This window comes from Drosophila sechellia, chromosome 3L (genome assembly GCF_004382195.2).
Source record: "Drosophila sechellia strain sech25 chromosome 3L, ASM438219v1, whole genome shotgun sequence".
Classification (NCBI taxonomy): Eukaryota; Metazoa; Arthropoda; class Insecta; order Diptera; family Drosophilidae; genus Drosophila; species Drosophila sechellia.
The window spans coordinates 3,465,909-3,488,925 of record NC_045951.1 but is presented as its reverse complement, the minus strand read 5'-3'; the positions used below and the strand labels follow the sequence as shown (position 1 = coordinate 3,488,925).

General features: G+C 41.2%; 1 protein-coding gene across 3 annotated transcripts in view; it reads right to left on the bottom strand.

Moving 5' to 3' along the window:
* Positions 1–14: 14 nt before the first annotated feature.
* Positions 15–23,017, bottom strand: part of LOC6610644 — a 37,168-nt gene continuing 14,165 nt past the window's right edge. For 2 of the 3 annotated variants that reach the window (XM_032717720.1, XM_032717723.1), the window contains exons 3-6: positions 6,071–6,154; positions 5,785–5,989; positions 3,678–4,810; positions 15–3,583 (exon numbers count right to left, since the gene is read on the bottom strand). In XM_032717720.1, coding sequence (XP_032573611.1) covers positions 2,348–3,583; positions 3,678–4,810; positions 5,785–5,989; positions 6,071–6,154 — 2,658 coding nt within the window. In that variant the 3' untranslated portion in view covers positions 15–2,347. The remainder of the gene's footprint in view (positions 3,584–3,677; positions 4,811–5,784; positions 5,990–6,070; positions 6,155–23,017) is intronic. The other variant, XM_032717721.1, reaches the window with a different exon arrangement.

The following is a 23,017-nucleotide window of genomic DNA, read 5'->3' as shown; positions in this document are numbered from 1 at the left end:
TTGAATTATTTCCATTTGTTTTCTTGATTTATTATTTTAATGTTGTCTTTTTTTTTGCTTTTGTTTTTTGTTTCACATTAAGGTGGTTCAATAGCTCAAGAATGCTTACATCAACCAAGACGCGCAGTAAATGTACACATTCATATAAGGCTAATTATCTGAAATGTTTCGAACCTAGGCGATAGAACAAAGGCTTCCAATTTAAACTAGATTTCGCAGCTGGAGTTGAACTTATGCCCAAATATTTAAGCTAGTTTCCTTTTTAGTATATTTCGATTTTTTTTGCTGAAATTCCATTTCAATTTTTTCGATTTGCTTTATGTATTAGTTAATCTTTAGCTAAGGTTTCGGGATTCATTTAATTGGGCTGCCTTACGTGAAGTTTGGGGTTTTTTCTTTGGGATTTCTTGAGCTGAATAATGATTCTACTTAAAGTTACTCTTGGGTTTTCAAGGGACGAAGGGTAGTTGGGGGGTGGGGCAGTGAGTGGGACTTGGGGCAGTGTTCTATTGTTTTAATGAGATTTTGATATATATACTTTATAATGCTGGAAAACTGGATCGTTGAGCAGTGAGTTACAGGTGAGGGAGCAAGAGAAAGTTGGTGATTATCGGAAATGGTTTAGTTTCTTATCCAAGTTAAGTCTTTTTCGAGATTGGTACATGAACTTAATAAGAGATTTGTTTTGATTTTTCGATATTATCGTAGGTTAAAGTGCATAACAGGCTGAGGATCTATAGAGCTGGATCCCTCGTTTTGTAGTAAGCAATATTAGTGGGGACTTTGCGCTCCCCATACGAGTTGAATTTATGCTAATTATACGTTTACATAAGTAGGCCAAACATAACAGTGTCTTAAAGCATTTCCATTTCAGCATTTCGCTCAGTGTATACATGGTAAAGTAATCGAGATATAGAGATATAGATAGCAGCCGTACATGAGTGTAAATATCGAGTAAATATCGTCGCATTCAATATAATTTTGATTGGTGTGGGGAGTACATAGAAAAGTATCTTTTTGTGTGGGTTCTTCTGAAGCCTTTGGATGTTGTAATGGTTGTTCTTGTGTTCTTGTGGGTCGGGTATACACGTATAAGATGAGTATATATATATAGTTTTATGTTTTATGTATATGTAGATGTAAATATATGTGGGTACTACAATCATATGTCTGTTCAGATACGTTTATAATGCAATGTGTCCGTGTACGTTTCTGATTCTGATTCTGATTTTGGTTCGGGTGTACGTGTATATAGCGGGACTAATATATCTTTGATTTAGCAGCTTAGCAGAGGATTACAGTTCTCTATATGAAGGTCATCTAATGGGCAGGAATGAGTACAGTTTTTTCGGGCAAAAAGGTACAATACTTGTATATATCTTCGATAGACAGATCTGGTTTGATAAATAGCGCTAAGCTTCGGCGGCTGGACAAAATGCTTGAATAGAAAATATAAATCAAAGATCAGAAAACTCTCCCCTCGTTTTTGGTCGCATTTTATAAAAATAAAAATCGTTTTTCATTTCTCACACTACCAAAAAATATTGCACAATCGGAATCTAGAAAATATAACGCGCTTATCAAATATAAATCGTATATAGCATAATTATCTGTATACTCCTATAAATATAATTCATATATTTCCAGTGTAACCTAAGTTTGCTTGGGCAAAGCTTTCGAATTCTCGTGGTTTACATTAACATGCAGACATCAAAAAGTTACGCGATTTTATTTTGTTTATAATTTTCGGTTATATCGTTAGGGGTGACCATATCATATGTCTTAGATTTGCTTTTGATTTCAGCTGCAATTGCTGTTGGGCTTCAGATTTCCAGCGTTGGTTTCATAAGAAAGTGGATCCTTCGATTCGTTTAAAGGAAGACATCTTAAGAAAGCAGAAAAATTAAATTGAAATGAAAAGGAAGACTGAAAGGGTTAACATATAGTAAACATACATACTATGGTAAATAAACAATATATATCAGTAGAATTATATCAGTTGATTATAGAACAGAAATACATATGAGAACTATCTTAAACCAACGCCTCGGATACTTGATCACCCTTTTTAGCCAGATTATCAGCTTAGTGCTGGCTCCAAAGCAACTTTAGCTAGCTTAGATTGTAGATTGTGGTTTAAGTATTACATTTATCGTACATATGTATAGTATCATTGCTATTAGCACGTTTGTGTGTGTGTTGCATTTGAGAAACCCTCACCCAACTTAAGCATTGCTATATCGTATTTATATAGACCGTGGAATACGAACTAAAGTTAGCAAAACTAGGCTAGAATACAGTTTGGTTTACGCCTCGGATGTGTGGCGCTTTCCTCGACCCCGTTTACTTATAAATTCGTTTCAGTTCTGTGGGGCGTCAGGATGTTGGATGACTGGCTGGTGGACTTGGTGGCCACCGCTCCTCCGGGCGTGGCCATCCTGACCCGCTCGCCCACGCCAGGACCCAAGATCCTGCGCTGCAGCATGCGCGCTGCTCCAGATCCTTGTAGCACCGCACCGGGTCCTGCGCCAGATGCTCCTCCATTCATGGACCACTCGTTCTGCTTCAGCAGGAACTGCTTCACATTGTACTCCATCTGGGCTATGTCCACATTCTGGGTGGTCGTGTGCAGCTCCGCTTGCACGGATCGCGTTTTGTCCGTGTCATTGGGATAGTATTTGTAGTTGAGTATATCACACGTGGGCTGTTCGGGGCAGATTAGAGCGTCAGAACCGGAGGATGTGGACTCACCGGGCGGGCTCGAGTCGGCCGGGGCACCGGCAATCGTGGTATATGCCACTGGCAGTCCGGATCTGCTTGTTCTCCGGTAGTAAGTGGTGCACATTTCCGTTTTCTTGGGCGGCACAACGGTAGCAGATGGGTTTTCTGGCAAGGAATTGCTAGTGATATCTGTCTTGGGTGAGAGGGAATCCTCCGTAGATTTCTCCGGATAGCCGTTGGTTAGTTGTTGGGGTGTGGTCTTGTAACCAGAGTCCATCGAGAGTTTCTCTATGGATATGGAGTCCATGCGGTCTAGGGTGGAGTACGAGGATTGTCGTTCGGTTCCGGAGTTGGAATCACTGGTCGGCGGAGCCTGCTGCAGGTTCCTTTGCTCCAGCTGCTGGGTGTTATGCTGAACCCATTCAGCCACCCTGCTGAGTTGCTGGCGTCTGAGAAGGACACTTTCCTGGTAGTCGATGGCATCGCTTATGGAACTAGAGTTAGCCGAGTGTTTGGGGGAGTTCACACCAGGATTTGCCGCCTGGTCACCGGGTTTGATCTCATCTTGCTCCAGTTCTGAGTTTTCCACTTGGGGTTCGAGCACTGGCTGCAGGGCAACATTCTCGTGAGGAGCTGCAGGTCCTTGCCAGGCTTCCACCACCGACTGGGCATTGCTCTCCTTGCTGGTGATGATGTCCTTGCCATCGTTGAGCTCCTCGTCCAGAAGCTTCTCTCGCCGCTTGTAGATCACTGGTGTGTAGGTCTCTATGGACTCCAGATTGTCCAGCAGGATGTTGCTCTGACCATTTTGCTGAATTCGCATGGCACACAAACGAGGTCCTCGGTACTTGGGATTCTCCGCCTGAGGAAAGGAAAACAAAGCATTAGTAACTAACTATGAAAAGAATGTTTTTAAAATTCCACTGCAATTGCAATTTCTATTGCATCCATTATACCTTGATCGTTTTAATGAGATTCCTGTTGAAAGTCTCGAACATTTTGGCCCCCTCGCAACTGCTGGTTTTGTTGCTCCACAGGCTCTGAACGCTTCCGGAGTTCGTGGACTTCAGCTGAGTTCCCGATGGGACTGCAGGAGCAGTACTTCCTGGAGGAGCCACTGGAGCAACTGGTTTACTAGGCTGTGGCTCGCAGACATCTTCTAGCTTAGCAGGAACCACCGATTGCTGAGGAGGAGCTTGCTCCGCTTCCAGCAGACTAGGTTGCGAGACACCCGCCAGCAGAGGCTTACTGGACTCATCCTCCAGATCTCCATGGACGACTCCCACGGCACCTGCTTCGTATTTGTTTAGAAGTTGCAGGGCAGTTCCTCCGCCGTCCAGAAACCTCCTTTGATACCCACTCCTCAGCTGGCCCAGATTACTCGTCTCCAGGAGATACTTTTCCGCTGCATAGGCACCCAAATGTGTGGTGGGATACATCATCGTAGACGTGGTCAGTTTTCCATTCCCATACTCCGTATTCTGTCCCGAAATCGCAGTTCTTTCGCAGAGTCGATGATGTCCCAGTATGGGATTGACCATCAGGTCATCCTTTTTGGCCGGGATAAACAGCTTGTCCATGTCGTTCAGATCCGAAACGGAACTCTTGGTCTCTGATATTACGGAATCGCTGGACTTGACCATCTTCATCAGATATGGGCTATTGGTTCGCGACGGGGAGTTAAGATTGCTATGACATCTCAGACACAGTTGGGTCAGAGGTTCGTTCAATCCCGATCCTTGGAGCTGCAACTGATGGGGCGTTTGGGTGGACACCGAATAGGAACGAGACACATCCGCCAGGACCTGCAGGTCCTGTTTGCTGCACTGACACGTATCGCAGTGTTTGACCTCATTTGCCTTCAGTTCGTCCTCTAAAAACTTCGCCATTATGGTGGGCGATATCATATCCTGATTGGTTGCTTGATTATTATTGCTAATGCTCGTATTGGTTTGATTGTTGCAATTGTTATTGCTGTTGTTATTAACATTGTTGTTGTTAAGAGTGTCCTTGTTCTTGCTACTATTGTTATTCGTGGGTTGATTCGACTGCTGTTGAGGATTTGTGGTCGTGTTCCCATTGGCGGCATCTAAATATAAGAATTTTCAAATTAGTAAGTGTTCTTTCGCTCTTGAAAGTTTCTTGTAATATTTTGAGCTATTATAAATATTTGGGGATAAACAAAATATTTTAAATTTCTTAAATTACAACAAATGTTTCATTTTTAAGTAAAAGAAATGAAATGCTCACAGTTAGAACAAATATTTTTTATAAAATTAATATTAACTAGTGTAATGCTTTTGTGAGACGGAAAGTTCCGGCAACAAAAGCATTTTGTGGCAAAAATGTTTCTCATCAAATATGCATGTATTAAAACTAACAAAAATTGCCCAAATTGATCAACAAAAAGTTTGCATCATTCTGGCCAAAAATATGTTTGCAGCACAAGCATGTAAATATTTCCAAGACCGAAACGAAAAAAAAAATGCAACCCAGAGTTATGTTGCAGCAGTTTGAAATTGCAATTATGGAAACAAAAACTGCAAACAATCAATCGAAAAAATTGAAATAATATATACAAATTAAAATGAAATGCTGGCAATTAATGCAAATGAACAATAACCGAACAGAAATGAATGGCAATACAGAGCACAATGATGTGGAATGTATGCAATTACGGGGCAGAAATCAAATTGTAAACTTTCATAGTCTCTCATAAAATGCCAATCAAACCAATAAAATCGGTGCGTTCAGTTATGCTTGTAAAAAAATTTATGGAATTTATTGTTAAACTATTTTAAGGAAAAGAACGGAGCCAAAACAATTTTTAAATATTACTTTATAGCAAATAAAATGAGTACAATGAGCAATAAATAAAATATGTGATGGCTGAAAGTGCAAATAACGATTGTTAAATGAAGTCAAGGGAACGAAATCATATTGTTAACTTAACGCAGTCTTCGTGATTGAATCCGGTGCCTAGAAAACGTAAATCAATAAATCAAAAATTCGAAATCAGGCGGAAATGGGAAAAAATCATAGGGCTCAACATGGTCTACTAACACCTACCGATTCCCCTCATCGAATACACCATGGCCGTGGGTGGGAAGGGGCAGGCGGAGGGGGGCGGCGAATCGGAGGCCGGAAGCACTTTGTAGGAAGCTGTGGTGGCCACGCCCACTCCACTATTGCTGCACTCGGAATCGGAGTGGGAGTTCGTCTCCAGTCTCATGTACGCCGACACCTTCGACTGAATATCAATGGGTAGCTGTGCATGGAGAAATCAAAATTTAGCATTTTATTATGGACGGTATGCGATATTCTATACTCCACGTCGGAGGATACCCACCGATGACACTTTCTGGGACACAAAACTATCGGGCTTGCACTGCAGCAATTGGATGGCCAGGCTAATGTCGGCCTTGTAGCGTTCCTGGGCAGGAAGAGAGGAGAGCAGAAAGGACACAGATAAGAAGGCGGTGCGGAAGTGGCGTAAACGAGCAGCACTACACTGCGAGAAAGTGACTATACAGTAGGAAATAAAAGGTATGCAATAACTACCACACACATAGCAGTCGTTTAAAGTATAAATCTAAACAGTCTTAGGAATTGCTATCCCTATATCCCATCCTAACTAACAAATTCCAAAAATCCAAAATTGTTCTCAGTGTACTTGTGTTTGTGTTTGTGCGGTCTCTTGCCTGTGTGTGTTTGCATGGGTTAGTTTGGGTGTGTAGCTTCTTCGTTCTTTTGACACTTTTCGTATGCAAATGTCAAATATGTTTGCCTTTCGTTTTGTTTCACTCGACTCCTGCCACTGCAAAAGTTCACTTGCCGCGTCTCCTGCCCCAAAAACCTTTTTACACATTGTTAAGCAAACTGTTTTCAATGGGTTCTTTCCCGATTTGAGGGTGTAATGGGTTAGAAAGGATTTCTTGGGACCGGGCAAAGTTATCATAGATTTTGCACCTATAATTAGTAGTGTGATTTAAAGTAGCCTATGAGAAAGGTACCTAAGAATTAAAGGAAATACCTTTCAAGCTCATTTATTAATAATAATTCGATTGAGATATAAGTACATTAAAAAAGCCTAGTTTTCTTGTGTCCTTGAAAACCTTTTCAGTTTAATTTGCAATACAAATTTCCAGGATACTTTAGTAACCGATATCCTTAACCCTCTAAGAACAGCCATCTTAGTTCGCTTCGCTGTTGCTTTTGTGCATTTTGGTGTCAGCGGCAGAGCCTCAAAGATCGCTCCTATTTTGCCCTTTTTGTGCCTTTTTCCTTTTATTTTTGTGGCACAACGCACACACATCGCGAACGGGAGGAACTTTTAGATGCCTTTTTAAATTTTCACAAATGCGATGCACTCGAACTTGTTAAACAAGCAACAACAGCAAAGAAAAACTGTGGAAACTGCGGGGGGAAAGCTACAACTGCATTGGTGACCCAAATACAACAACAGTAACAACAATGGTGGCAACAACGGCTTCGGGGAAAATGGAAAATGCGGATGGCAGTAACGGCATTTTGCACCACGTTTACCAACACTTACACGCCCCACCGCCCAACCATTTTTCCAGCTCTGTTTCGGTTCGTTTTCTCACGTTGCATTTTCACACTACTTGGGGGGAAAAAGGAAGCCCCTGGAAAAACCACACGTTGAAAAAAGGCATATCATGGCACAATGACTTGAAATCACAGTGGAAACTGCTCAAAAGTATGCTACGAAATATTTACCCGCGAATATAATAAATTATATCAAGGCAATCTCACTTGAAAACTGATACCTTTTATTATGATTTTGATTCGTATTTTATTTTAGCAGATGTTGAGTTGAAAACTATGATAAGCTTTCTTTCGGTGCAAGAAAAACAAGGAAAAGCGGCGAGGAAATGGGAAAATACGAGTGAGCCTCGAAAGGAACTGCGAAATGACGCTGCTTGCATTTTACGTTCATTTTCCCTTATTTTTCTTTTGCACGTCTTCCTTGGCATTTTTATTATTTTGTGTGCACTCCGGGCACTGCGCTGCTAGCAATTTTATAAATAGAAAAATGCATAAAAATTGCATGAAATAGGAATGAAATAAATTCCAACTGGGAGCCGGAGGCGAAGGCGCTTTGTGGCATTGGGGCGTGGCAAGTGGCAAGTGGCTCGGCTTGGAAGTGGCAGCTAAATAAGCGGATGCATTGATTGAACTCGAAAATGTTGATTGTCAGTTGGAGCAAAGCGTGAAAGTAATTTCTCTAAGCGGGGCATTATTGTGCTGGGAAATGGAATTCCACTTGCAATTCGAATTGATGGATTACAGGAGCAGCTTACTCGTACTTTCTTGTACTTGATCGCTCGTTGCTATTATGATTTTCAGATTACTTTCTGTAATATCTTTTGCTGTGGAAATGTTGGGGAGTCAAAGTGGTTTTGATCCTCTTTGCAATGATTGAAAAGCAATAGAAAAGTTTCAGTAACACCACATACTGGATGAAATCTTTTGAATTTTGGAAAACTTAAATGTTCAAAGGAAGTAAGTCACTTCAATCCAAGGACTTTATATATTTGTGCTGTTGAAATTGTCTTACTTTATGGCACATTGGGCCTTAACTCCCCCAGATCGTATTACTTTGATCCCTCAACAGTTCCGCCAACTTGATTGACCTATTTTTTCCTGGCGATGCGCGTCTCTTCAATCCATTTTAGTGGCGCAGCTGGAGCCGTAAATAAACCCAGCCCGGAAAACCCCCTTTCATTCCATCAACTGCCATTGACAGCCCTTCAAAATCCATTTGGCCAACTGGCCTCAGCACGTTCGCTGCACGGCGAATGCAAAATAAATTTCCAACTTTACACCCTTTAATGAAGTGCTTGCGGCACCGAGCTCTGAGCCTCGCATTCCAAGCACTGCAGTGCACTGCCAGGAGCGGACCTTAAATTTAAAACGTGCCACGGCTGGCCATCGATTCGAATCCGAATTGGTTTTAATTAAAAGCAAAAAGCTCCCTGCTCCACATATTTAGCGTGCATTGCGTGATTGCAGCACCGAGTGCATGCCAGGGAAGTAATAAAGATAATTGAATCATTAGCGTGTGTAAGCTATTTGTATGCATTTATTTAGCAGCCCATAAAAACTACCCCTTCCCCAAATGAACCTTCATGTAGTTAGATGCTGGCATTGGGTCCAAATAAAACATCATTAGAACGGGATTAATTGCGAGCGATGTGGCGAAAGGATATCGCTTTTTACGACGAGTGACGAATGACGTGTACGTAAAGTTAAATTGCAGTAAAGGATGTTTAAAAGGGTTTTGTAGTTCACAGAGTAGATTCAGAATACATTTTTGAATATATCTTAACATCATAGGATATTAGTTCATTTTTTCTGTTTTGTAAATGTAGTAACCCGTGAGATAAAATTAAATCGCCCATCAGATTAAACTACTATATTCAATGCGACATGAAATTCGTTGCATACTTTGCGGCTGGAAGGCTGCAATAAAAGAGGAAAAGCGCGGAAAAACGAGAGTGGGTTGGTCGGCAGTAAAGGAAAAGCGGAGCAGATTCGTGGGCCGCACGTCTGATTGCCTTTTGTGCCTCTGTTTGTGCGGTTTTTCTTTCCTTTTTTTTTGTGTGGGCTCCCTTTTCCGGTGGCTTAGAGCTCGTCACGGCTTTTGTGCAATTTCACGCTTGTTTGCTGACCAACAGCTGACCGCAAGCCAAAGCCAGAGCTCCTGGAAATAGGAAAAACGGGTTTGGGGGAAAACGTGGAAATTCCGGAGAGGTGACATGCATGTATGTTTGCCATTTGCGGTGGCTTTTGATTCGCCAATAAAACGTGCTGACAGGCGACATGGTCGCCAGTTTATGAATAGCATGCGAAATTGTCAAATAGCCGCGAGGTGCCAGTTTCATAATGAATAATAAATTCATTATGACCGGGAAAAACAATCAAATTGGGCCAGACGAAACTACACTTTCGAGTTAATTCAAATAAAGCGCTGCATGGGAGTAAAGTCATTGCAATTGGGCGGTCATAAACTAATTAGGTGTTTATTTTATAGCCCGCTTAAAGTTGACATAAAATTCCACTTAAGCACCTGACCATTTAGATGAATGAATTCATTTCCTTTATATACTTAAATATTAAATATATGTATTGTAGGTTTTTTAGCTCTTGCTCGCATGTCTTCTAATAAATTTCGTACAAAACTAACTATAAAGATTTAATTAATACAACATGTGCTCCAGTACATGGAAACAAAATTAGCCCAACTGGCCATACATGTTTTGGCAATTTAAATTACAAACATACATTTCTCCAGCATCGCCATTAACAACTATTCAGTTCCGATTAGGCCCGCATAAACGTTTAGGCCCCAACCCCCTGTTTTTGGGTGGAAAATGGCCCCCGGACAAGCAAGTTGGAGCTCTGTTTGTGTCATTTGGTCTACGAGAGATTTCCGCCCCACAGACACACATGCACACACGCACGTACACACATGTTAGCCTACAACTGACGATGCATGTGCACAAATATTATAGTTAATTATGTGGCACAGTTTTCCTACTACTACTACTACTACCCAGCTTGTACTACTGCCTCACGCCCACTAAACACGGTAATTTTCCAACTCTAATTAACATTTTTCTCCGCATTTCCACGCTTCTATATCACGTTTTTGCGAATGCGGTTTCGCTCGTCTTTAAGTTCGACCAACCGCAAAATCAAAACCACAAATGCAAATGCCAACTAAATTATGAGAAAATTAATTTCCACAGATGACAGCAACAACAACAACAACAGCAAGAACAAGAGCATCAGAATTGCATAGTAAATTAAGTTACTGCTAAAGGGGGTTTTGGCTCAGGGGCGGCTGAATCTAATTAGTTGCTCAAAAGCCTTGCCAACGCAGCGCAGAAGAAGGGTTTAGTATGGTGGGGTGGTGGGGTACAGAGGCACAGTGGGTGGAGTGCAGCACCACCCACTGCGGGTTGATTGCACCACCAAGTGGGCGGATGGACCAGCTGGCAGATAGACGGAGACAGGCATTTGAGCTAAGTGAATCTGCATGTCATTCATGTCAGGACATTTAGTGCAGCAAGATGCGTCGAGATGATGGCAGTGCACTGCGAGAAAACTACTTAAAAATACAATAATATAAAAAATAAATTAATGAAAATATCTGTATTGAAAAGGTAATGTCACTTCTAAACAGTGTAAATATTTCTGTCTTCCTTTAGAAAACTACAATCTAAACACACTCCACTTTCTTTTGTTAGCTTATGAATCTGCCCAATTAGTTTGAGCTTGGCTGCATTCTGGCATTCGGATTTATGCGATTAATCTGGAGCTGCCTCCTCCACCAAGCTGAATTAGGACTACAGCTGCAATCCAAATCCGTATAATCAGGAAAAACTGAGCTACATGTGTTGGCCGGATATTTGGCTGGGCAGAAACACCGAGACCGAGAAAATGCTGAAATGTCAACATTTCCCCATAAATACGCTCGCATCGTACATGGACCCAAAAATTAGCATAAGCGTAAACATTGCCAAGTGGCATTTAGGGAGTACAAGAGGGTGGAGCGGGGGATTGTGTACACTCCGCTTTTGGGCCAAGTTAAACATTTCGGCACTGCATTAAATACACAGAATTTGCACAATGCCCAAATGGAGTCAGACATGAGCGGAGGTGAAAAAACGAAAGGGGATGCGACTTTGAGCATTGCCAAAAGCAAATAAATTGGCCAAAAAAGCATCAGGACCCACTGATGATTGGGCGGTTTATATGCCCAATGGCATACATACATATGTGTATATATTTTTTGTGGCAAGGGTTTAATGCTCGCTTGTGCGTGGCAAATTTGTAGAATTTACATTTTTATTTCTCGCCCAAAGAAATATTATGCAACACATGGCGAGCATTAAAAGGGTTGCAGCTAATGAAGGCTAAAGGGCGCTGGAAACCCTTAAGAAGATTGGCATGGCAGTAATCCCATTCATAGGGGGTATAAAATTGCTGAAAGTGTCATTATAGACAAGCTCTTAAGTTTAACACAGCTCACTATCATCGTATTTTTACTTTTTGTAGTATGATTGCGATATTGAGAAGATATTTATGCGGAATTTATAAGCATGAAGAACATAATGACTCTACCTATATATATTGGAATACAATAAGCCCGTCAAGTAAATTCCTTTTATGGGCGAAACTTCCTGGGAATGCAATCAATGCCAACATAAGACATACTCGTATATCAACAGTTAAACCCGAATCATTTCGATTCGTTCGTGGCAAACTTTTCACATTCCCATTCACAAAGTTAATGTACCTTTTCCAGCGCGCATATCAAAATCCAACTGCCTTCCGACTGTTGGAAAAGGCAAAACTAAAGCAAAACCATTGAAACTTGTATGGGGCGCATCATTTATTCATCACGCACAGTCTGAATGACAGAAGGACATGGTCGTACATTATTGTTCGCCACCCTCACTATATCCACATTGCGTATACGTATCCTTATCCAAACACTCTCGCACACATTCCAGTCGGTCAATCATGGAAATGGCCATAAATGTAGATGTGTGCTGTTTGCATTTGTGTTTTGTGTTTTATGTTGCTTCGATTTGAAAATCCAAAAACCCAAGATCCACTTGGTCTAGCTCGAGAGTCCATAGTTTGCAGGCTTCTTGACTTCCAGTAAGTCCAACCCCCAAAAGATGAAGCTAATCTTTTCACCCTGGCGTGTGTTTTTGTTGATTTATGCTAATATATCTGTGTGCAAGGACATCTCTATCACAAGTTTGACCACAAAACCAGAAAAGAAAACCATTTTAAAGCTAGCCTTCTTCAGGACATAAAATGTGAATTACTTAAATATGAAATCGAGTTGGGTTAGGACTTATTTAAATTTCCTTTTAAGAGGTCTGGTTAATGCCAGAGTGAGAAACCTTTTCTTTTTACCCTCCTTTTATTTTCTTTTCTGTGGGTTTGCGTACTTTTTTCCTTTCCATTTCTTACCAAAAGCAGATGTAATTATTTTTAATGAGCGACTGCAAAATTACACATGAAACACATCAAGGAGGTCGAAAGAAATGCTTATATGGGTCGATGTGTGTCTGGCGAAATAAAAAGAAAAATGTCCCCTTAATTCCGGCAAGAAAAGGCAAAAATCAGTGTGAAAAAATGTGGAAAATCATCGTGAACGAGCCCCATCAGCAGCGGCCCCAAAGGCCATCAAATCTTTCAATCTAAAATCCAAATATTGTAACATCATCAACCCAGTGACTTCATTAAAAAAATTCGTAGAGCAGGGGAAAACTTATTTCGGTTTTCGGGTCAAGAAAATTGTGTGTGTGTGTGAGAGTTTCTGTGTGCAGCACTAATTTGAGGCTTGTGTTTTAATTAAAAAGGACAATATATTTGCATGACAGGCACGGCGTTCAAATGCCCGGAGACGAACGCAGCTGACAGCTGGCCCATAAAGCAGCAGCAGCCAAGGACATCGGGATATCATGACGGCAGGACACTCGCCATGATTCCAGGATTCACACACAAGATAATCAGTTAAGGTGGACGGCGTGTGAGGATAATGGCAACGACTGTATTATGACCAAGTTTGACACACATAATGAATTGCCTAATTTATACGGATCTCTTGATTAGCAGTCGTTTAGAAATGGCCATAACTACCTAGCAGCAAAATTAATGGATCTTTGATAAAAATTATTCTAAAATCTAATAATTTCATTTGCCTTTTTAACTTTATAAAATACGGAATTTGCGCCAATCAATATGCTCCTCAATAATTCACATACCCATTGGCCATGTGGGAATCACGCCAAAATTAAATTGACGGATCGATAAAAAACAGATTTTCCATAAAATGCGTTTCAACCGAAACACGAAATATAAAATAAAATCAAAGGGAACGGCAGACACGAAAAAAAAATAAAAGGCCGTCGACATTGCGTAAGCGAAACGTGCGAAATGCTGAAAAGAACAAGCCGGGCGAGGAAAATGGGTGGAAAATCCGGGAAAAACATATCACGATGAATCATCATGCAGCCAGTTGGCGCCAAATGCCAAAAACAATGCAGCCGCGCAGTGAAAGCAACACAACAAATTATGATTTACAACAAAAGAGAACCGAAAAAAAGGATAGCATAAGGAGAATGGAAGGAATCACTGTAATTACAAATGCCCAAGGAAAACTCGGGATTAAGTATACGCATTGTTACATTCATACGTGCACGTGTTGCAGGGTTAGGAAAAGAGATTGTACACCTTACACGCGAAAAAAAGTATTAAACTTTCAAATCAATAAGTGATTTTATTATTTATTAAATACTTTAAAGTGTCATGCCTAATTCTCTTAAGTAAAATGAATATAATTTTCAATTAATTAAGTGTTCTGTATTTCAAACTGTATTTTATTTACTTTATTTTCTCTGTGCACCCACAATGTATGTGATTTGCTTTGGTTGTTTTCCCGGTTCGTCACTTTGGGAACGTACGCTGCACAGGAAAAGAAAATTTATTTGCGTGTCGAACAAAAAAAGGGAAACAGTGGTTGGAAAGCCACCGTGCAAATGCGGGGCATGGAAAACAATAAAGAAAACTCTGCGGCAAGCAGGCGTATCCGCAGATGGAAATGGAAGCAGAGTGTTTCGGCGAGAGCAACGCTAAGCAGTCGCAATTAGTGTGGAGTGTTTGGTTACGCTGAGATGGCTGAAAAGGATTCGAGGCGTGTGTGAATAACTTAGCCAAATTGATGAATGTGAGTGAGTGAGTCGGCCAGCGCCCATAAATCAAATGAAAAGGTACGAAACCCTGATCGTACTAATGAATAGTTAAGGTCCTGAGCGAAAAGTTAGCGCAGAAGCAACAGTTTGATAGATGTGCTAAATGGTGAAGTTATCGCGAAGAATTTAATATCTATATGTTTTTAAAGAAGTTTAGTCTAATATTCCTTCAGAATAATAGTTCCTTCTAAAAGCCTTATTGATTTATGGGAAATTCAGCAAACCAAGGCAGCTTAGCAATGCAAAAATTCATAACTCTTTTTGGCTGACTGCCTCAATTGCTGCCGGTCGTCTGCTCTATTTATTTAATATTTATTTCAAATTTATTTATTTAGCAGGCCGGCACACTTGAAAAAAGGCCAAAAATGAAATAGCACACACACTCATGCTGAGAAAATTCTATGCCAAAACGAGGACCGCACAGAAAAAAAGGCAATATTCGGGGGTTAAAACTTTGAAGCCTCAAAAAGGGGGGATGAAATATATGTGTTGTATGTATAGGGGGCCATTTTGTTGCTAAAAGACCAACCAAAGGTGTTTCAAATGTGTTGCCAAAGTGCTTAAAGAGCCAGGCAAACTATTTGCTCACAATTTTCTTGTTTTTCCCGGGGTTCTCCACGTTTTCCATTTTGCGGGAAAAAGATCGAACAAAGTTTTCACCCTGGTAAGCAGCCGAGCAAAGTGATAATGTGCACAAAGTAAAAGTAGAAGCAACCGAACAACCAACAAATACCAAACGAACAACAACAGCGAGTTGTAAAGCTTTTACACTAAACAACAAAGTTAAGCTGGATATTTTTTCCCTACCTTGTGCAGTTGCACAAGTTTTATGACTTCGACGAAGCGCAGAAGTACGAACAAATTCGGAAAAATGGGAACAACTGTTTTACAGGACGCACGTGCAACGCGGCGTATGCGCAATGTCCGTCTCCCAATGGTTGTAAATGCATAAAGGATAAGTAGGATTGCGAAATAAAACCGAATAACATTATTTTAAAAACAAATCCGCTTACATTGAATCGAACAAACGAAATGCAAAGAAGATTGCGGATTAAGATCGAAATGAAAGAAACCAACCGAAAACAAAGAAACAAAATGTAGAGATATTTAATAAATTCCAATACTTAAGGGATAGCAAAAACTGCTCGAAATAATATGCAAGGCTTAGCAGGGATTGTGGGTACAGAACAAAAAAAAAATGTTATAGCTTTGGATACTTGAATAGGAAATTTCCTGAAGTACGCATTATTCTCAATTTGTTCGTAACACTACCTTAAAACAAATCAAATCTCTCGGATAATTGTCCTTAACGGGGCTTACTCCATTAATTGTAGGCCCAACAACTTCACAACCAATTCTTGAAGTGCACAGGATCTGGCACTTTAACCCGCTTGGGCATTCTACGGAGCGCTGCCAAGAGAGGCCATCAAGACTGATTTATGTAAATGATTGCCACACTTTGCGCCAGATAATAAATAACCCTACGAAGCCAAAGGAAACTAATCAGAAACTAAAAGACAACAAAAGTGATAAAAGCGGAGAGGGAAAAGCTGGTGAAGGAATAAAAACCCAAAGGAAACTTCACCGTAATGCAGCACTTGGCTTTTGCCTTCTGACTGACTGACGGACAGACGTTGCGAATTTTTTGCATGCCACTTAAGCCTTCTCTTAGCGTAGAACAAAGCGAAAGGGACAGCCTCTGCCGATGTGAAAGGGACGGCTACAGTGGAGCACCGGCAGACACAATGATATATTGCTGATTTGCGTGCCGCAGCCAGGCAAGTTTCCCTTTACAGTTCGCTAAGGGCAATTCGATATGCATACATCAAGTGCAGAGACACAAGACTACCAGTTCTTGGGTCCAAATCCCGAGACCACCCCCCACCGGGTCAGGACCCCCATTCCGCAGTTGTTACATGGCAAATAGTACGCATCGGATTTGACAAATGGTCGGGGCTGGGGCCATACTAATGGGAAAACTCCAATCCGCCTAAAGATCTATTGTGCTCTCAGATGAGATCTGCTAAGTTGGTCTTCAAGTTTTCAATAGATGTTCACACTAAAGTTTGCGACTACTGCAAGCATGTAACAAAAGCGACTTTCTGCCATAACATAAATATAAAGTTCTTGGCAGAAAAAAAATTTATATATAGAAAGAATTACACATTAGGCATAATAACCGTAGAATGTGGCTTTAATTGAATCATTTTCTACAACGGCCTTAAACAATTTCTGAAAGTAACACATTTCCCCGGGAGTTTATTGTCAATTTCTCGCATCCTCCATGGACTCATTTTATCATCCAATTTGAAGGACAATCAGCCACAGAGCTAAACAAACGCCAGAGAAGGCTAACAACAGTTGACACTTGGCTTTAATCGCCGCACTGCAGGAAGCGAGCAAATTAAAAAGCTGCCAACTAATGGTCCGCACCGAAAACTCATTTGTGCACATGGCCACACTGGCGCTGGCATTAATGGCTGAGCGCTGGGAGAAAAGTTTGGAATGAAAATTGCATAACTCCAAGCCGGTCATAACCCCCCACATCACCCCACTCAGGAACTCAGACACATGTGGAAATGGGTGGCAGAGTGGGCGGACATGAAAGTTGCATGTAATTCCAGGAATAACGCTGCACATGCACTGATATATATGTATATGCATTTGTATTTGCAGCTTTTGATTTTGCCATTTTTCATTTTGGCATTTTGTTTGCCTAACAGATTTTACATCCAACAATTTGGGCGCCTTGCATTGTGCAGATTTCATTGTAAAACGACGCCAATGTGTGCTGTTGTTATAGAAATAATAAAAATATATGGCAGGCTTTTTGGACTTATGAGGCAAGGGGGGAGCTCTGAAATTGGCCACATTTATGTAAAGTATACTTTAGCATTTCCTCTCTACCTGCCACATTAATTTATCTTTCCAGCCACTTGAGCATTTTCTGCTTTTGGCATGCAAATCCCCCACACCACTCACCCACTGCCACTAACCGCTCAAAATCAACCCACTTCAGCTTAAATTGCTCTCAAAACTAAAGCTTTTGCACATGTAGACACACATGTGGGGCGGACACAATCCGATGTGTAGGACTAAATATAGCACCCCCGTTGGCGCTAGAGGGTTAAAACGTGAATTCCGGCCACTAAAAATAAATGAGGCACCAAAGTTGAGCAAAATAAGTAAAGCTGCTATCATGATTGATTCACCGAATTAAGGCTAATTGCATAAAAAATATGAGGTGCACATGTAGTCGGCACTAGGGTTGAACCTCAATTAAGACTGAAACTACTATGAAATTGGACTGGAAGAAAAAGTATTGTAATCTACAGAAAGTACTGTTGTAAAATACATTACTAATTTCTGTGGCATTTGTTTAGAGGTATACTTCTTATCACCTTCTCACTTATTTATGGCCCTACACACGCTATTTATTTCGGTGGCATTTGTTTCAGTGTACCAAAGTATATATAGATGGCGCCACAACCATGGACGTGGACATGGACATGGCTACGGACACGGACACTCAACCCTGAGCACGAAAAAAGCAACTCGGAACTTGGCGCCAACGATTTGCGTTTGGCGCAGACATTAAAATGCTTAAAATATCGATTTGTTGCAAAGGCTCGAAATATAAGGCCGTCATTTGGCCAAAAACGCGGCGCACGAGCAACAGTCTGCCACTTAAATGGCCAAGGAAAATGGGTGGCAAGGGCAAAAATAGAGAAAAAGGTATGAGAAAGAGATTTTCCGCTATTCTTGGGCTTTGTTTATGTACATATATTTTATCTTATATTTCAGCAATTATAAACATGTATATTTAGGGAAAGGAAGCTAAACTCAAAAGTTTAAGATGGCCAGACGTTTATATTTGTGTAGGATGGTATAAGAAGCTATAAATGTCTTTAAATTATTCGTTTGCTTGGTAGAGGTAGATTTTTAAAAATTAGAGATAGAAATTTGTAGAACTAGCTATTCTTCTACTTGCCAATTTCTTTATCCATCAATCCCCGTGAGAATCTATTAATCTGCCTGCTGATCTATATATCCTTTCACCTATCAGTTTGCCCAACTATGTGTGCAATTTATCGAGACCATCCATCTGCCTGGGAGTATCAGTCAATTTACCTATCCTCCAACACCCACTTACTTTGTCCTTTTTTCTGGATTGGTATATATGGCCGGATCCGTTTCTCTGCTTTCTTCACCCGAATAGACATTTATAGCCCGAAAAGTTTGGTCGAATGTAAACCTGCACATCCTGGCCAGTTGCCTTGGCTATTTAGTGTGTGTCTATGGCTTCCTTTCTCCCCTTTTCCCTTTTCCAATTTACCTTTTTTTGGCCAAACTTCTGCTTTTTGCACCTGTGTTTTTTTGGGTAATTTCTGCCCACCGCTTATGGGTTTTTTTTTTAGCATTTAGGTTTTATGTGGCCCCGACCACAGGCAAAATGGATTCCTATCATGACTGAAAACTCGGCTCTGATTTTTCCGCCCTGTTATTGCTGTAATATGAAACAATTTTTTGCCCAACTCTTTTTGGCCGCGTTTTTCGCTTTGGAGCGGTTCAACTTTCGGTTTTCGTGTGTTTCCGTGTGTTCTACGGTTTACGGTTCTGCTCTACGGTCGTCTACGTGCATTTTGGCCGCATATTTTCCGGTCGTGTTGCTACTGCCACTGTCGTTGTTTTGGTTCATTTCACATGCACCCGGAACCATTTCCATTGTTTGTGCGGGGAAATTAAAAAAGACCGAACACGCAAAACGAACTGGAAAAATGTTTGTGGGCATGGGCAGTACAGGATGAAGTGGAAAGGAATTCCGAATTGTTTACTTTTGCCTTCACTCGCAGATAACGTATAGTTATGGGTATTATGGGGGATATGCACCGGGGATTTATAGAGGCGACGATGCCCGTTGATTGAATGCCGGATTTTCGCATATTCTTTATGGGGGCGTGGCGGTGGGTAGGGGATCAAGTGTTCCACAGCAAAAGGGTGGAATATTTCTACGGATTTTTGAAATTAAAACTGAACGTTTTATGGAAAATAACAATGGATTGTGTTCCAGTTTGATGAAAGTTTCAATGTTTTCGCAGGCAAACAATAATTGATGTTGCTAACAATTTGTATGTGTATTTAATTAAAATTCAGTGCAGATTGGCTAGACTGAAAAATAAGAAATGAAATCAACTACATTTTAGAGAGCAATATTATAGGTAGTAGATTCAGCTTTCAAATAAATAGCTTTTCCAAATTAAATCATTCAAAGTGTGTATAAATTCATAACAGAATATAAGCTTTCCAAAATCCGTCATAAATATTTAATAAGCTTCGTTGTTTCGCTCTTTATTTGCACAACCATCTGGCTTAATCTTCTGCAAAATTTCATTATATAACTCGATGCCTGCCCTGTCTCATTACCAACTCCAACCCACTTAAAGCATTTGATAATTTAATCACTCCGGAATTTCTATTATTCGATTCGGCTTATTGTCGGTTAAATCACAGACAGATTGGGTTTTCGGGGCCAAAAAGCAATTTCAACAGTGCTCACCCGCCCACCAACCCAACAAGCCCACTAACCAACTGCCAACTGGCAAGCCAAACGGCAGCCAACTCAACACACTTACCCACAAAAAGCACCGCCCAACCACTACACCATTCACCCACTCACCCACCTAAGCCGGCTAGCTGGCTCTGAGTGCTTAGTGGGGATGCCACATTAGGCAAATATGTAAATAACTTTTAAGGAATTAAGCGCACTCACACACAAAAGCTTAAGAGGGAAGCAGATGCCTAGGACCCTGGAGAAAAACGTGTTTGCTAGACAATGCATACTTTCTTGGGCCTTGCTTATCAGCCGATAAACAAGGCCTACAATACAATCGCTTATACGCCATGTTGCACCGGTACCGGTCTGTTGGACACCAAAGTGGGACATGCAACAGGGGAAAATCCCCTGCAAAGCGGAAAGAATTGAAGTACTTGGGGCACTGCAGGAAAATAGGTGATTACACTGTTTAAAAGTAAAATAACAGCAATATTATCGTAAAAGTCTTATGTAACATGTATTGGCGCCCAACACGGGGCTTAATGTAGATATTCTGACAACTGGCGCCCAACGTCATTTTTTCCATTTCATTAGTAAAGTTGCCTTTACAATTTCTCTCTGTGTTTTAGGTGAAAAACATTAATTACACACACGTATGCAAGAGGTCCAGGAGGAGGAACAGGAGCCATCCGGACCAGCCAGACAAGAAGGCAAACCACAAGCGCGTCATTACCAAGCAGGAAAAACCAGAGATGGAAAATGGAATGGGAGGTATGTTATTGTGGAAAGGGACAGGGTATTGAGACCCCGACGCAGAGATGGTGTGTGGTGCCAGCGGGAATTGGGAATCGGTTCATAGTCCGCCACGTGAAGTCCTGCTGCATTTTATCTGCTCCAGTTGCAACGGAGGCGGCGCATTGGGAACCTGCGGAAGCGAAAGGGACAAGCACATCTGTGTAAAAGGGACGGTGACAGCCCCTGAGCATATTTACATTTGCTCGGCATTTAATGCAAGTGGGAATTACAAAAGGAGGGCGTGGCTAACGATGGTGTTGTTGTTGTCCTGGGTGTCTGCCTCCTGGCAGGCGATTTAAAATATTCGAACGCAGCCGCAGAATGAGCCATGGAGGTAGTCATTTAAAAGCAGGAGGGGCTGGCCAGGTTTAAAGGCATAAACGGAAGCAGCATATTATGAAGTGCACAGTAAGAAATAAAGCCACTGAATTGTTCAAGATACTATAAAGCACTTCAATGATGTCGTAAAGCATGCAACATTAATTTCTGAGTACGACTGTTTTATTCGCTGTTTCTAGACAAGCTTTTGCAAATGCACACTAAAGTCAAATTTTTAAAACATTCTACATCTAATTAGTTAACAATAGAAACTTTTTTCAAACCAAATTTCGATTAGTTGAATTAACATGAAACTATTCCCCAAAGATAGCAGGTAGCATCGATAACTGGCCATGACAATTAATGACCGAGTGAGATTATATGAAAACACAATTTGTCTATTTCTTCCTCTGTAATGCCTTGTGTTTCGAGCTCTTCAGCCAGCATTTTCCCGTAAGAGCGGTAAACAATAATAACAGGCAACAACAATGAAGCATGATGGCCCTGGGAGGATTACAGGACACATCCAGGGAGCATGCGAAGGGGTCTGAATGGGGGACACCAGGACCATGGGCTGAAACTGAAGCATCGGGCGAGTATGCGACTAAGTGTTTTGCAACGGAAATGCCGAGCTATCATGCAAAAAGCCACTGTCAGATTAACGAACCATGGCCAAAACAGATGGGGGGCTGGCCACGATGGTGAATGGGGGGCCAGGAACGTAGGTAGCCAGAAGGTAAATGGCATCGGGAGATCCGCAGTCAGGCACGTGACGCAGCGACAGTCCATGACCAAGTGCTGATTTTTTATCAGCCGGAATGCGAGGAAGTGACAGGAGGAGAAAGATGGGCCAAGAACTGAACTGAACGAAAACTGGCAAAAAGGTTATTGACATTGTTGTTTCCACGCTCCACGCTCCACACTCCGAACTCCACCGCCCAAAACTCCCTATCCCTATCTACATTTCTGTCTCGTCTGATTCGTTCACTTCAAAAATTCGTAGACTTGCAAGCAAACAGACGGCGAAAAAATAGCAAATGAAAAATGATCTGGAAACGGGGAATTATGGAGACAAAAGTACCCTAACGTAAACAAAAACTTTATAACTTTCGTCTGAAAACCTTAAGTATTTAAAATGAGATATTTTATGGAAGGGGTGAGAAAATAGTACGTGTGAGGTCTTGCATTTTAAAATATTCGTGGACTGGCTTAAACGTTCGAATACAAAATATCTCACTTAAATTCAGAATCCTCAAAACAATAGCTCAATTATTTTCGATCGTCAATAAAGTGCACACCCCAACACTTTCGATTCCTGTCAGCAATCAAAATGCGAATCCCGGCACTTGTGTGTGTGACAAAAGCCCTTGAAAACATCATTGGATCCTTCAAAGGGGTCCAAAAACCGCTTAAAAAGCATTGCATACTTGCAGGCGCCTCCTTGAGAAGAACAAAAAAAAAAGGATTTCTAAAGTGGCAGCCAGGACAGAAATAAAACGTTGCACAAAACAGCAACGAATGAAAAAACAAAGCAAAGTCAAGCGGAACGTAACAGAAACTGTGCAACTTTTGAAGAGGTGGAAATGCTTTTTAAGTATTAATTTGCGCAAACACTCGACGCAGCAAGGGAAAAGCGATGGGGCAAGCAACAAAGCAGGCAAAAAACAAGTTAATAAAGCAGTTGCAGCTGTGGCACCTCCTCAATTTCAGTTCACTTTCCACTCTGCTCATTTCCAGCTCCTTGTTTGCTTGCACTTGGCAAAAGTGCAACGTTGTCATTTAGCAAACTGAGGTACTTTTTCATAAAAACAAACTTCAAAAGGAAAAA